The sequence below is a fragment of the Cricetulus griseus genome, chromosome 9 (assembly GCF_003668045.3).
Source record: "Cricetulus griseus strain 17A/GY chromosome 9, alternate assembly CriGri-PICRH-1.0, whole genome shotgun sequence".
NCBI classification, from domain to species: Eukaryota; Metazoa; Chordata; class Mammalia; order Rodentia; family Cricetidae; genus Cricetulus; species Cricetulus griseus.
In genome coordinates this window covers 20,590,181-20,607,281 of record NC_048602.1, presented here as the reverse complement: position 1 = coordinate 20,607,281, position 17,101 = coordinate 20,590,181, and the positions used below count along the sequence as shown (strand labels likewise).

General features: G+C 42.5%; 1 protein-coding gene across 1 annotated transcript; it reads left to right on the top strand.

The window, feature by feature from the left end:
* Positions 1-10,182: 10,182 nt before the first annotated feature.
* Positions 10,183-11,418, top strand: LOC100752497 (actin-like protein 9). The gene has a single exon (XM_027433935.1). The coding sequence runs from the start codon at positions 10,183-10,185 to the stop codon at positions 11,416-11,418; it is 1,236 nt and encodes a 411-aa protein (XP_027289736.1).
* Positions 11,419-17,101: the final 5,683 nt, after the last annotated feature.

The following is a 17,101-nucleotide window of genomic DNA, read 5'->3' as shown; positions in this document are numbered from 1 at the left end:
TCAGCTGTACCGTGCCATCTAAGGCTCTGGGAATATTGAGGATGAGGAGGAAGGAAGGAAATAAGAAGAGCAAGAGGTGGGAGGGCCATGAGCTGCCATTCTCCAGACTTTACACAGCTACAGTAATCAGTAAATCAGAGCAACTGAACACACCTGCACTGGCCTGACTCAAGACCAGCCCTAGCCACAATCAGTCTAGGAAGGGGCGAGGCTCACAGGGCCCCACCCTTTGCCTCTCAGCTGTGACTATGGATAGCCTTTAGGAGAAGGGAATTACTGTCTTTAGACGTGTTTCTTCTGCTGAGCTCATCAGGCTCCAACAAATAACTCCAAGCCTACATCTTACGTGGCCCTAGTTAATCTTGGTGGGTCAAAAAAAATGAATACAACTGAACTAGAGTGAGAGACAGAGAGGGGTAAGAGAAGGGGACACACAGCACAGGGAGAGAGAGAGAGAGAGAGAGAGAGAGAGAGAGAGATTGGAAAAAATGGTCCAGGATTGTAGGGAGTCAGGGATGAGCGTACATTAAGAAAGTGAGATATAGCAAATGAAAGGGGGAAATTATAATAATAAAAATGACCACCTCAGTCTGTACTTTTAGTTTTGTATCTTTATCTAGTACGGAATCAAATAATACTAACTACATGAAGAGTCTGGAAGCCTCACTTTTTTTTTTTCTATCAAGGACTGCTTTAAGTATCAGTTATTCTCTGAAGTTTTGACAGAACACTGTGATGAATTAGTCTTCGGTGATTTTTTTTCATCCTTTTATTATTTTCTGAATGGGGGTGCGTTTGTTACTGCCTCATTGATGTTGCCGATTAATTATCAGTTTGTTTATTTCATATTGGTGCAATTTTGGTGTGTGAAATGAATCAGGGTATTTGTCCATTTCTTTGGGATTTCCAATGTAGTTTCCTGGAGGTCTTCAAAGTCAGCAGGCATCACTTATGTGTATACAGTGGTGTCTACTGATTGGGCTGTGCAGTCAGCTTGTGTACTTCCAAGTCGTGTTGACAAAAAGTCCTGTCTACACAACTATCAGGGAGATGAGGACTAAATCTCCCTTAAGATTCCATCTTCCCAGTGGGAACGGCCATCATGAGGATGAATATATCCTGTTTCTGGGAGTGTAAATTAGAGCAGCAACCTTGGAAAACAATGTAGATTTTTCTCAAAAGCCTAGAAGGAGCTCTACCATATATGCTACACTGTTTAGCCATGTCTTCCTAGATGGTCTCCTGATTGTTGCCTCCAATTCTCTGTGTTCACCCATGCATATCTGCATAGGCTGAGGGGGGAAAAAAGATTCAAGAACATTCCAAGTCCCTTTGGAGATTCTAGCTAAGAAATAGATTTGTCATAAGTGTAATAAGGACCAGGTTTCTCTGGTGTGTTCTGAGGCTCAAACTGTGCTGTCATGATTGTGACAGATAAAAAGGCATCCCAGCTCTCCAAGGGTCAAGAGATCAGAAAAACAAACTCAGCATTAAGGCCCTGTCCTTAAACCACAGGGTTCTGAGCATGTTCACGTTTCTGATGACACAGCTGCTTGTTTCACACTGTCGTCAATTTATTGTTTCTCTGTGTGTATGAGAAAAGAAAGAAAAAATACAACACCAGCTAATAGATTCTGCATATTGCATAGATTAAATGCATTAGTGACCCGCTCCATATCACTAATAATACACCCAAGTTGAGTTAAGGAAAGAAATGAAAACATTTTCCCTCAGAGTCATTTAACTAAGAGTGAGTGCAAATCTGAATGCCCTACTTTGTGCTCCCTGTATCTTATTAGGGATAGGCAGACACACACACACAGACATAGGACACAGCCTCCAAGCAGGCACAGATTGAGACTCATGCAAAAAACAGACTGGATACAGAAAGCATGAAGTAGAATGTAGGACCTGCTTTCTCTTAATTTAATGACTCCAATAGGAAAGTCTTTATTTCTTTCTTTGATACTGATTCATTATTCATGACTTGGAGTTAATCACAAATGCATATAATCTGCATGCATATGATTTACTTATGTAAAACCATTTAATAAAAAGAGCCCATAAATGTAAAAGAGAACAAGAAGGGGTAAATGGAAAGGCTTGGGCGGGGGAAGGGAAAGGAAGAAATGATTTAGTCATATTATAATCTCAAAAGATAAAAGAAATCATTCTTTAAAAAGAAATGAAGAAGATATTGTTGCCAAAAATGGTTTCTGAGAACAGTTTAAATCAAAATCAACAAAATTAGTCCATTGTTTCATTTACAAGATATATATATATATATATATATATATATATATATATATTAATTAGGTCAATGCGTAGTAATTATGAAAGTGATCTCTGCAAACAAACTTATCCTAAAATTCTATTTTTGCACAGCAAATGGCAGTTTAGAGATTTTTAATTATTTAATAAAAGTATATCTTAATAATTGAACCAACTATTAAAAGTACAATGCCAGGTTATTTTTTCATAAGGCAGTAAAGATGCTTTGAACTATTTTTACTTTATATGTATGAGTGTTTTAGTTGCATGTGTATGAAGGCTCCTCATGCTTACAGTGCTTCAGAGAGTGGAACAGTGAATCCCCTATAACTGTGGATGCTGACACCAAATCTATGTCCTCTAGAAGAGTAGGGGTTGTTCTTAAGTTCTGAGCCATCTCTCCAGACCTGGTTCAGACCCCCTTATTACATTAAACTATGGTTACTACTGGGAGGGACAATAGTCCCTGTAATGTTTATCTAAAAAGGGAACTTTAACCTTAAGATCTGGCAAATGTATAAATATATCATTGTATATGTCACATCCTTCACAGGAAGTTTTATAGTTGCAATGAAACCATCACAGTAATACAACAAAAGTTTAATGTATGTGTTTTAAAGACTTTTTTTAAAAATCAACATAAGGCTTTGGGACTTAAAACCTTAAATCTTTAGTTTTGTAAATTTTGCCATAGATTTGTCTCTCCCTCTCAGATTCTGGAATTAGCTCCAGCATTCCATAGACAAGGAGTTCAGAATTAACATTTCTGTTAGTTAACACTGGCTACAAGGGGGAAAAGCCAGGTGTAAATACAATGGTCCTAGTACAGTCCAATTCACACCGAAACACTGAAAGTTCATCCACGCATACATGAACACATATCTTTTAAAGGCACGCCAGTAATAGTCTTCAGTATACAATGAATTCTTAAAACAATTAGGCAGAGACTTGTTATATTTTTAAATAAAGATGAGAGGAGATATATATATATATATATACATATATATCACAAATATAACATATATATAATTTTATATAATTTTACTTAAATAAGAAACAATCTTACTTTACATATCAATTCCAGTTCCCTCTCCCTCCCATACCCCCCAACGACCCTCCCATCCAATCCCAGGGAGGGTGAGGCCTTCCATGAGGGATCATCAAAATCTGTCAAGTCATTTGGGGCAGGGCCTAGGCCCTCCCTGTGTATCTAAGCTAATAGAGTAACACTCCATGGGAAATGGGCTCCTGAAGTCTGTTCGTGCCCTAGGGATACATCCTGGTTCCACTGCCAGAGGCCTCATAGACCGCCCAGTGCTCCTAGCTGACACCCATGTTCATGGGACCTGGTTTGGTCCTATGCTGATTCCTCATTTGTCAGGCTGGGATCCATGAGTTCCCACTTACTAAGATCAGGTGTTTCTGTGGGTTTTTCCCAGCGTGAAGCATGTATAATTTATATTTACTTTATCAATGTATTGCTATGTATGTGTGTAGGCACATGGCACATGAATGAAGATCAGAGGAACAATGGTCTTTGGAGGTTGAATTTAAGTTGTCAGGCTTAATAGCAGCTGCCTTGTGGGGAGCCACAGCCCCAAGATGGCACCTGGCTGGATGCCAGGGAGATGGAGCTTAGCTGTAAACAAGCCTTATTTGGAAACGCTTAGTGGATCTGGTGTGCCTCCTCCAGCTGTGACCTAACCGGGATCGCCAGGTGGTGAGAGCTAATTGGGTAATGAGCTTGCTTTTAAGGGCTTGCCAGGGGGCTGGGAGAGATATAGAAGCAGAGAGAGAAGCTAATGTACAAGGTTCCTGAATAAACTGCTTGAAGAAGAGTCGTGGTCGTGTCCTTCTTGCTGGTCGAGATAGACGCAACGAGTGGTGGCTGGTACGGGGAACCTCCGAGGGTGAATGGCTCAGAACTTCCTGCAGTCAGGGCAGTCGACTGGTAAGTCCCAGGTAAGTTGGGACCAAGTTAAGGACCTCGGTAAAGAGGCAATAAGGTCTCCGGTGAGGAGCGATAAAGTTCCGGGAACGGACAAAGCAGAGGTAACCAAAAGTGAGAGTATGGGAACTACAACATCGCAACCAATTTTCATTGCTCTTCAAGAGCTGTTACGGTCTAAGGGATTGAAATTAAAGAAAAGTACTTTAGAGAGATTTATCCAAGAGGTTGATGTGGTAGCCCCCTGGTTTGCTGATTCCGGTAATTTAACCACCAGTTGCTGGGACAAGCTTGGAAAAGATCTAGATTTTGCCTGGGCACAGGGAACGCTGAAGCCAGGGACTCAGCCTATTTGGAAAATGGTTCGCAGCTGTCTAGAGGATCAAAGATGCCACAAGGCTGTAGAAAAGGGGCAGGAGACGTTAGAACAGCTGAAGGAAATAAACAGATGCAAGTCATGGGGCCTGTGCAGCGTGGTTTACCATTGCTGTCAGCCCTACCCAATCATGAAGAACCCAATTTGTGGCGTGTGCAGCATAGTGTTGGGTTTGCTTTTACTTTACCTTCTATTCTCCATACCATTATATGAATGGGTGGTTTTACTCCAGGCTATGGCCAATAGCCCCACTATGGGTCAGCTTTTTGTGTGTCATGCTATTGCTCCTATTAGAGAAAAATACCCTGCTGTGAGCTGTGTCCACTATATGGATGACATTCTGTTAACTAGTAAGGAGTTGAAATTGCTGCACTTAGCATATGGAGATTTGGTAAAGACCTGGGAGAGGAAGGGATTCTACATAGCCCCAGGAAATGCCTCTTTTCATTGGAATACCTCTCAGATCTTTGAAAGTACAGTTAGTTTGTTAGCTCCTGGTAGGAATATATTCTTTGCTCCTACTCCTGTGTGTGTCTGGCCTCCCTTTGTGTTTGTAATGTGGCCACTGCGTTGGATATCCAATCTACCCTTAATGCTCAATTGAAAGGTGGCATTATGGTTTTGAATCAACGCGTTGATCTAGTACAGGAACAATTGGATACTTTATGGCAACTGGCACAGTTGGGATGTGAATGGAGAATGCCTGGTTTGTGTGTAACAGCTGTGTCCTATCAGAATTATTCCTTAGCAGCAAACATGTCTAAACAACCTTCACAGTATCTTCTAGGCAACTGGTCTGGGGATTTTGACAAGCTGATGCAGGAGCTGAGACTCTCCATAGTGCACGTGAATTCCACCAGGGTCGACATCTCGGTTGCGGAGGGGCTGTCTGTGTGGATCACTCAAGCCATGAGTCATCTGAAAGAGTGGGCGGGAATGGGTGCCCTGGGAGGAATGCTTATCCTAGTTAGTTTCATAGCTTTATGGTGTATCTGCAGGATGAGGGTTTCACAGAGGAGAAGTAATGCCATGATTGCACAAGCCTTCACGGCCCTGGAGGCAGGGCAGTCACCTCAGACTTGGTTAACAGTACTAAAGAGCTAAGCAGTCATCCCACTCAGGCTGCGAGACGAAGTACTGCACTTGAAGTCAGCGTTCCGAGGCTTCATAAAGGGCATGTCTGATTGCATATGGGTTGGTATCGTACTCCCATCTCTGAGAAAAGATACCGGACAGGTGTGGCACCAGCTCGGCTGATAACTGGGCGTGGAGTCATTACAAAGTCCCTTGATTTCAGGGATCAGACCTCTACCCTTGCCTGTTGTGTTATTTTTAAATAAAAAAGGGGGAACTGTGGGAAGTCACAGCCCCAAGATGGCACCTGGCTGGATGCCAGGAAGACAGAGCTTAGCTATAAACAAGCCTTATTTGGAAGCGCTTAGTGGATCTGGTGTGCCTCCTCCAGCTGTGACCTATCCGGGATCGCCAGGTGGCGTGAGCTAATTGGGTAATGAGCTTGCTTTTAAGGGCTTGCCAGGGGCCTGGGAGAGATATAGAAGCAGAGAGAGAAGCTGAGGTAGAGGTAGAAGGAGAAACTAATGTACAAGGTTCCTAAATAAGCTGCTTGAAGAAGAGTCATGGTCGTGTCCTTCTTGCTGGTCAAGATAGGTGAGACACTGCCTTACCTCACTGAGCCATCTTGGCAGCCTTGGCCTCTTAGTTCTTATTCAGGGTCTTTAGAAGCTTCAACTGTGAGGTTAGTTTTGTTCCAATACTGTTTAGAAATAATATTTAACTTGTTAGAGACTAACTAGCCAAATCTTTCCTGGCTGGGATTAAGGTAATGTATCCATGGTGACACAAACAAGAGAAGAAATCTCCTCAATACCCTTTTCTCTCCACCCCCTACATCACCAGTGGTTCCATAGAACCTGAGATATTGTTAGGAACTGCCGCCACTGTCTGGCTCAGAGCAAATGGCCAAATGAAAGAGCTTCTACTTTGTCATAACAATTTGTGTATGCTGACACAGATAGTGTACATTGCTGTAGCATTGTAGTATGACTACTCCAAAAAGGACAGCAACTACCCCCCCAAAAAAAAACATACCAGTCATGAAATGACTAAGAGCAACAGGAAAGAAATTGAGGGACATTATCATTATCTTAACTAAAATAGGTCCTAGGCAGATAGACAAATGCAAAAGGATTTGTTTCTTTCATTTATGCATCAACGGATTCTCCATAGATACATAAAGGCATAAAGGGGTGATGTGGTCATAGTACATAAGATACTTGAAACAACTTGTCTGTGTGAAAATCAGCATTGCACAATAGCTACAACGAAACCTAATGATGGTGAGCACACATGTTTCTTCTTTGGCGAAATTTCCTTTTTCTTTCTTTTTTTGATTTTTTTTTCTGTTTTTTTTTTTGAGACAGGGTTTCTCTGTGGCTTTGGAGCCTGTCCTGGAACTAGCTCTTGTAGACCAAGGTGGTCTCAAACTCACAGAGATCTGCCTGCCTCTGCCTCCCAAGTGCTGGGATTAAACGCGTGTGCCACCACCTCCTGGCCGAATTTTCTATTTAGTTCCATGGCCCAATTTCCATAGGGCTGCTTATTTCCTTAATGTTTATTTTTCAGAAGTTCCTCATGCATTCAAGACAACATTCCTGTCAAGTGAGTAGCTGTGTGTCAGTAAAAACTTGAAAAAGAAGAAAAAAATAATTGATGAAATACATAATGAATTTATGAATCAGAATAAAATCACGACTGTTGCAGGATCATGGGCTGAACTGGAGATCACTGGGTCATGTGAAATAAACCGGTTTGAAAATAATATTGCCTGCTTCTTGCACATATATAGAATTGGTCCGTGTGTGTATGTATGGGGGAGGGGGTCTGTGAAGAGGAGAGAGACCTGTTGAGGGAGGGGAGAACAGAGGGGGTAACAGAACACATGAGACATGAAAATGGAATTGAGAGAGTGGCAGGTATTGAGCCAGCAGTGGCCTTGTGGTGGGAAATTCACTGTCATAGCAAGATTAGTAAGAACAAAGTATGACATGCATGAAATGCCTTAACGAAACCCTTTACTGATCTCAAGAATGATCTACCGTGGAGAAATTTGATTTTCTACCAAGGGTTTTCTTTACATTTTTCTTAAAAATGTAATTCTGTCTTCTTTAACTCTTTGACAGAAAAGACAGCACAATTTGTTTACATTTGCCACACTTTTTGGTGAATTTAAAAATGCCCTGTGAATGCCAGGACATGCTTTTAATCCCAGCACTCTGGGAACACAAGAAGAAGGTGGATTTCTTTGAGATAAGACCAGCCTAATCTACACAGTGAATCCCAGGCCATTTAAGGCTACTCAGTTAGACCCTGACTTAGGTAAAACAAACAAACAAAAAAAAGCATGTCTGAAGGACGAGAGATGCTCAGGGGTTAGAGGACTGGCTTCTCTTTCAGTGACAGCAGGTTCTCTTTGCAGCATCCACCTAGTAAAACACCTTAACTCCAGCCCAGGGATGTGTTGTCCTCTTCTGGCCTCTGTGAGCACTGCAGGCAGATGGACCACAGACATACTTGCAGACAAAACACCCCAACACTTAAAATAAAAGCAAATGAATCTTTAAAAAACAATAAAAAAAAATTGAGTGGAACCATCTCCATTGATGTTAGTACTGCCTGTAACACACCTCCTAAAGGAAACAGAGGTGCCTTTATTTGTTTTTAACAGCTGACAGCTGAGATCAACTTGCTTTAAAGTGACTAGAGTAACACACTGCTGCCTGGTAACATCTGTTTCTATAGTTACTAATGGTTTGTTCTGCAGTGCTGGGGATCAATCCCTAGGCCCCACACATACTAGTCACGTGATTAAAAGACCCAGATACCTCTCTAGTCTTTCTAGCCATTGTTGCAGTCTTTGTTTCAAATTGTGCTCTGCCTACCTTTCAGTATTTATAGTGGAAGCACCAGTCTACAATGTATCTCAGGAACCTCACTGCAATCAGGAGAAAGCAGAGCAGCCAGACGGAGAAAGAGAAGGCAGCAAACGCCCTTGTAAAATTCCCATATAATGAGACTACAGAGTGGAAATGGAGAAAGCTTCCAGGAGAGGGGAACTAATATTTGAATAGGCAAAATCCTGTCCTGCAGGGGAACTGGGTATGGCTGGGGGCTGTGAGAGATGTCTTGGTGGTTAAGAGAATTTATCGTTCTTCCAAAGGACGACAGTTCAATGCCAAGCACCCACATAGTGGCTCATAGCCTCCTGTAACTCCAGCTCCATAGATCTAATGCTCTCTTCTGGCCTCTGGTTGTACCAGGCATGCATGTGGTGCACAGACAGACAGACAGACAAAACAGCTGTGCACATAAATTTCTTTGTTAAGAAGAAGGGAATTGGGAGAATGGTTGACACAAGTGTAGCAACAGAAATGACAAGGAATTTGAGACAATTAAACCTCCTTACTCCCACCTCCGTCTCCCTTCCTGCTAGTCTGGTATATCATTGCTTTCAAAAAGCAGAAGCCAGGAACCAGAAGATGGCTCCATGAGTAACTCAAGGAGATCTGGAATAAGGATCCAAACATCCTTGCAGTCACAGCAGCCTTCCCATAATTAAGTCTGGGAATTCAAAGAAAGAGATTGCAGAGCACACTGAATTGCAAGAAAAGCTGCTTTAGCAGCTCTGGTTTCATTTAGAGACCTTGTGCTGTTTAGAATGCGAATTACTCCCACCATAGGCTCATATATTTGGTTACCAGTAAGGGTAACTATTTTGGAAGGATTCTAACCTTGTTGGAGAAGGTGTGTCCCTGAAGGTGGGCTTTGACGTTTCAAAAGACAACACTGTTCCCAGTTAGCTCTCCCTACCTTATGCCTTTGGACCAGATGTAAGCTCTCAGCTACTTCCCCAGCAACTTGCTTCCCTGTCTGCTAGCACTGCTTGCGCTGATGACGGTGGACTCTAACCTGTGCAACCCTGAACCCCCAAATTAAATGCTTTCTCATACAGTTGACTTTGTTAGGGTGGCTCGTCATGACAAAAGAAGGGAGAGGAAGAGAGAGTCTATGTCAAAGAATGAACAAGAAGAATGAACAACCTTGGGCTCCACTCACACAGGGAGATATGTACACATGGACCACCCCCACCCCACCCCCCAAAATACCCATATACAGGTGAACCTGCCTACACATATGAATGCACACTATGCCCACACATGCAAAGAAAAAATCAGAAACCCAAGTTGGCCTGTCCCCTTCTAATCCCTATGATCATTGAGCACGTGGGCTGTCTATTATGGGTGGTAGATACGAATCATCCCAGAAAGGATTCAGAATCAAGGTTGTGGACGTAATCTGCTCTGGACCCAGGGGCAGGCAGGTTGCACCTCTTCTGACCACACCCTGTCCTTGCATTGTGAAGCCAAGGCAGGTAGAGTGATCTCACAGATACCATGGTGCTCCTGTCTCTCACGTTGCTCACCCTGGTCCTAGCTGGGCCCCTTTTTCCTACACCCCAGAGAAAAGGTCTCAACTTTGTCAATCAACCTCACCGAATTGACTTGCAGAGATGGATGTAAATGGTACCAAGCGCTGGGAGCCCCACAGGTCACTTGATCTGAACCCTCGCTCAACCTTGGTGAACAAGAATCTGCTACAAGAACCCTGTGGTGGGGTTGGTAACAAGCTGCTAACAAAGATGCGTGCCGTGGTCATCGACATGGGTTCTGGCACGTGTAAGATGGGCTTTGCCGGACAGACTCGGCCCAGCTACATCGTGACCAACGCTGTGGGCCGCAAACCCAGGAAACAAACCACCTTGGGGCTGTGCAAGGTGGACACCTATTTTGGTGAGGCCGCCCACACTTGCCCGGAATCAACCCTGAAGCAGCCAGTTCTTAATGGTATTGTGGTGGACTGGGAAGCCGCTGAGCTCATCATGCACCACATCCTGGAGAATGGCCTCCAAGTGGCCACCCAGGAACATCCTCTGCTGTTCACGGATCCGCCCTTCAGCCCTGCCAGCAACCGTGAGAAGCTGGCGGAAGTAGCCTTCGAGTCTCTGCACTCCCCGGCCCTGTATGTGGCATCCCAGTCTGTGCTGTCGGTCTATGCCAATGGGCGCGTTAACGGGCTGGTGGTAGACACTGGCCACGGGATCAGCTACACAGTGCCCGTCTTCCAAGGCTACAACCTACCCAATGGCATCCAGTGCCTGGGCCTGGCTGGCCACTACTTGACCACCTTCTTGGCAGAGAAAATCTTGAGTTCGAGCTTGCCGCTCAAGTGGGACGACCTGGACACCATGGAGAGCATCAAGCATCAATACTGCTATGTGGCCTCAGACTTCCAGAAGGAGCAGAGTCGTCCCGATGACAAATTCCGGCGGCGCCTGAAGCTGCCAGATGGACAGACGGTCACAGTCGGAAAGGAGCTCTTCCAGTGCCCTGAACTACTATTCCATCCTCCGGAGACCTCGGGACCATCATCTTCCGGCCTCCCCAGCATGGTGGAACGCAGCCTCTGCACGGTGCCCCAGGAGCTGCGGGCCGACATGGAGCAGAATGTGCTGCTGTGCGGAGGCTCCTCTCTCTTCAGCGGCTTCCAAGGCCGCTTCAAGACTGAGCTGCTGCAACGTCTTAGTCCATGGGCCAACGTGGTTGTGGGGGCCCACCCCAATAGGAACCTCTCGGTGTGGATTGGGGGTTCCATTCTGGCCTCTCTGTGTGCCTTCCAGTCCCGCTGGATCCAGCGTGAGCAGTATGAGGAACACGGTCCCGATATAGTGCACCAGAGGTGCTCTTGATTCAGGATAGGGTGCAGAGGGGTGTGGGAATAAAGTTTCCTTAGGACACCTCTGTCCTGTCTCGTTCCATTCTCCCCATCTCACTCACTGAAACCCACCCAGGAGCCTCAGATATGCACTCACTCACTTACAGACCAAAGGCCACCTGAACCTCACCCTCACACATTCCTGGGTGAAATCTGAACTAAAGCACCTCCCCTAATCCACACCCTAAAACATCCCAATGCTCGCCCATCCCTCCACAAGGATCCCTAACACAATACCTTTCTCCAATCCCATCAACCCACCCTCCCGGGATCATTACCTTACCTGCCCACCCAAGGCATCCTCAGGTCTGGGGAGATACACACTCACAGACTGTAGCATTTGTTACTGGATTTCTTAGTTGTCATTCTGACTGGGACATTCTGGAAATTAAATGTTTTGCAGTTTTCCCAAGGTTAATGAATTTGAACATAATTTCCACGCATATTGGCCATTTACATTTCGTCTTTTGAGAACTGTTGCTTCACTAGCTTACTCAGTAACCAAACTGTCTGATTTTTTTGTTGTTGCTTAGACTTCTGATTTACTTATATATTCTAGACATTAGTTCTCTGTCAGATGTATAGTGTGCAAAGAATATCTGCCATTTTGTGTGTGGTTATAGACTCAGTTGTTTGGTTTTGTTTCTTTTTTTCTATGCAGGAGTCTTTCAATTCCATAAAGTCTTAATTGGCAGCTGTTGGCCTTATCTCCCAAACAACTGGAATCCTGCTGAGAAAGTCTTTCCCTACACACACACACACACACACACACACACACACACACACACACACACACTTCAACACATGGTTTCTCTGAGTAGCTTTGGAACGTGACCTGGAACTCACTCTGCAGACCAGGCTGGCCTCTAACTCATAGAGATACGCCTGCCTCTGTTTCCCAAGTGCTGGGATTAAAGGCTTACACTACTACCACATAGACTTACATTGTTTGTCCTTATTTAATCTTTAAGGAATGTGTTGCCTGCATATTTTATGTTCATTTCATGCTTCAGAAGAGAGCATAAATTCTCCTAGGATTGAATTTATAGATTGCTGTAAGCCACCATGTGGTGCTGGGAACTGAATCCAGTTCTTCAGTGAGAGCAGTAGTGTCCTAAGCCAGTGAGCCATCTCTCTGGCCCCCTGCGTTTTCCTATGGCAGGTTAAGATGGTCAGATCTTCATTGAAGGTCCTTGATGGCTTCGAAATTGGTAACCATCGAATTTAATCCTTAGACATATAGCTCTCTGGCATTACTTTTGGTTTTATTTATTTTATGTGTATGAGTGTTTTGGTGCATGTATGTATATGTACCATGCCATTGCCCAGTTCCAGGAGAAGATAGAAGTGGGGGTCAGATTCCCTGGAATTGGTGTCATGGATGGTTGTGAGTGGGTACTGAAAATCAAACTTGGGTCATCTTCACTATCAGCAAATGATCTCAATTGCTTAACATCTCTCCCCTTCCAACCACCTCTTTGAGACGGAATCTCACTATGCAGCCCCAGCAGGACTGGAACTCCCTATGGAGATCAGGATGGTCTCAAACTCACAGAGTTCCATCTGCATCTGTCTCCTGAGTATTGTATCTAAAAGTGCAAGCTGCCAGAGCTGGCTCAGTTATTCACCTTTAGCAACACCATTTCTTTGAGCGGCTGTCACAGAGTTCGTGAGCATCTGTGGAGAAACGTCATCTGTCAGCTGCAAACTGAGCCATTGTGCACATGAACTCACAGCAGCTGTGAATGCTTGCACAAGATTTATGCATGAATCAACCATAATGAAATTAGATGAAAAAAATCTTACTGGGAAATAGAATAAGAATTCGCACACTAACCAGGGGATGTTTCCAGCTACTATTGTGTTATAAGTATTAAACACAGGCCTGCTTCCCAGACACTAGCTTCTAAGATGAGTGTAAGCAAAGGAGGAAATCACTGATGTTCATAAATGGATCACTGGAGGGTATTGACCTGTAGGAAATAAGGGTCCTGGAAGGAGATCATGTTTTATAACTCAGATAATAGTTTGTCATGGTAAATGATGAACTGGATGCTAACAGATTCAGTATTAGCCAGGGAATTTATGGAATTTGCCTGATTATCGGCTCTCTACTCAGTGCAAAGCACAGACCCGTGGTTGAGTAGTCTATATCTGTGACTGGTACAGCTTTGGTCCCACTGTACATTCTCTGTGCACGATGAATGATCTATGATGAGGCTGCGTCTCTCTTTCTTGGACTTTGGAATGCAACACCCAGAGTATACACAAAGGGCCTGACTGCCATGGGTCCTTCAAGGATGTCTACTTCACATCTAACTGTGGATATTCTGAGTCACAGCAGTAATAGCACTTCTATTGGTATTCAGACAAATAGCTTGTTGATAGTGGCCTGGGATCAAATATGTCTAACACAGCTTCCTCCCAGGAGCCTCAATGTGTGGGGATGTGAGTAACATCATTACATCTGAGGATAAGACATCCTCAGATCTGAATTTTTCAACCTAAAATGCAGAGCCAGGGGCAGAGAATGTCCCAGATGCTTCCCAGGGAGAAAAGCCACTTGGAAAGAAGAGAATTTTGAGCAGAGGAATGACCTCTCCAACGGGCAAGAATAATGAAATCACATCACAATAATGTAATAAAAATAAAAATGGCCCAATTTGGAAGAATATTAGGAGCAGGATTAGGGAACCTTCAGCAGTGGAAGTAAGGTTAGCCACAGAGACCAGTTAAGTAGGGACTGGTATCATTTGTTTCCTTCCAATTTATTTTAGTATTTATTTTTAAGGTTGTTTCTACCATGGCTCAGGTTTCTCTAATTGTACTGATTGGTTAGCATAGAAAGAAGTGCCCTATAGCAGGCTTTTTTTTTTTTGGCCCACCACCCAGCTTACAAATGAAGACATGAGTACTTATTCTTCCTTAGGAATACTGTCCCTTATCTTAGCTCTTATTTTAATCTGTTTCTCTTTATCTACATTTTGCCTCAGGCTTTTACCTTTTTCTTTCTGAAAATCTTACTTTCAAGCCATCACTGTCTGGCTGACTGGTGACTGCCTAGCTTCTAGCCCTAGGAATTTCCCTCTCCTCTTATTCTTTTTCCTTCTTTTTTCTACTCCCCTATTTGTTCTCTCTACCTACATTTCACCTCAGATTTCTTAACCTTCTTTCTTTTTGTACATCTTACTTTCCTGCTGTCCCTGTCTTGCTGGCTTTTACCTATCTGGCTTCTAGCTGTGAGACTGTCCCTCTCTCCTCATTGTCTTATTTTCTTCTTTTTTCTACTCTCTATTTATGCTCTCTGCCCGCCAGCCATACCTATCCCTCTCCTGCCTGGTTATTGGCCAGTTAACTTTTTTTTAGAACAATAATATGCCTTAGGCACACAAGGTTAAACAAAATCATATACCTACATAATTAAACAAATGCAAAATAAACATATAACACATGGTGGCATGATTAAACGAATGCAGCATGAACAAATGTAGCATACCTTTATACACATAAATTAACATCCCACAACGCTGTCCTCATATTGTAGAACTATTTCAGCTAATGAATCCTATTGTGATAGATCTATGACTATTTGAGTTTAACTAGTGTCTTTGTGATCATCAGGGACCTTGAAATCTAATAAGTGTGCTGGTATATCAATAGGCATTATCTGTAGCCTTTTGCCAATTTTCTTTGAATGGACCAAATATACAGACCTTCTGATGAAGATAAGAGATGATGTGCTCTTTTCTGTAACTTTCCTCTGATGAAATCAGGATGCTATTGTCAGGATTCAAGAAGGTAAGAATGTTAGTCAAAGGCTGGCAGGGAATTCGGGAAACAGAAGTGTTATCAGAAGCATTTCGTTTGCTGACTCAACTGAAGAGAGTGAATCAATCACATAGACTGGACTGGTTGACATCAGCTCTCAACAAGTCCTAATCTCTGCTGTTTGTAGGATTACCTGGGGCTGCTGTGGTGTAAATTGGTTTTGGAATAGTTTGTAGTCCACAGATGATTTCTGGATGGTATCTAACTGCTGAGTGAAAATCTGGATAAGATACAGACTAGTGACAGGATTTAAAGTTAAGGAACTTAAGGAAAATCTTATTGGAGCTTACTCATCATGAATATGCAACAGGCAGTGAAGCTGAGTCTGTAAACTGACATGACAGGATGATTTATTGGGACTCCGTTTGACTTGTGACATGGGGGTTCAAGTTGTGACTTTCTGAAGCGTACATAAATTCTTTTAAGTTACAAAAATCAATAAACTTCTGGAGTACATCATAACTTTGATTCATATCCAAAGCTTGTTGACTAAAAATAAAAGATTTTCGTTAATAACAATAACATTCTTTGTTTAAAGAGCTGCTCTCTTCCTCCCTCCCTCCCTCCCTCTCTCTGTCTCTGTCTCTGTCTCTGTCTCTCTCTCTCTCTCTCTATATATATATATATATATATACTATATTATATATATACTATACTATATTATATATATTATTATATATAGTATTATATATACTATATTATATATATACTATACTATATTATATATATTATTATATATAGTATTATATATACTACATTATATATATAATATATATATATTCTCAAGGCTATTTATAGGGTCAATGTAATCTTAATCAAAATCTCAATCTCCTCACGGAAAAAAAACTATCCTAAGATTCATATATAATCACAAAAGATGCCAGACATCTCATATAATCCAAAACAAAAAGAATAATGCTGGAGGAATTCCCATTCCAGATCCATATCTTAGGATATAGTACAGAACGATAGTAATAAAAAAACATTTTGTCACTGATATGAAAACTTTTTTTTGCCAAAGTTTCCAAAAAGATGCTGGAGAAAAGAAAACATATTCAAATAATGCTACTCAGAAAATGGGAAATTCATATGCAGAAGAATGAAATTCAGACAGTATCTATCATCTTACATCTCAATGAGCTCTAATTTGATCAAAGACCTAAACCTGAAACACTGAAACAGATAGATGGAAGAATGGGCAGTACCCCACATGATATCAGTGTAGGAAACTACTATGGGAATGGGATTAACTTTGCTGGGAAATTATACCCAACAATTGACAAGTAGAGTTTTATAATACTAAAAAGCTTCTTCATGGCTATAGAAGCAATCAGCCATGCGAAAAGGAAGCCCACAGAATTGTAGAGAATCTTTGCCGGCCATACATTTCTCAGAAGTTTAGTGTCTGTGATTTAAAAAACAAGAAAAAAACTCAAGAAAGCATGAGTCAAATAAACAGATGACCAATTTTAAAAATGGTTCTGAGACTGGCTGATGTACATGGAAGACCTGCACTTTTATGAAGGCACAAAAGAGGGAGTGGATAGGGGAATGTAGAGAGAAGTACTTTGAGAAGATGAGGGAGGGGAAACTATGATAGGGTTGGGAAAATTAATTAATTAATGGGTCTGGGACCTTTCCTGAGCATTCTCAAAAGAATAAAATACTGGCTAAGATAGCTTCCATCATCAACAGATATTAAGGAAATGCAAATACACTTTTTAACAATTTATCCTACCCCAATAGAAGAGCAAAAGTCAACAAAATAATGAACAGCAAATGTTAACGGTAGTCCATGGAGTTCCCAGCAAGGGGATACCTATTGTGGC

Coding starts and splice junctions, on each gene's coding strand:
- LOC100752497 (XM_027433935.1), top strand. CDS start 10,183: ATGGATGTAAATGGTACCAAGCGCTGGGAGCCCCACAGGTCACTTGAT.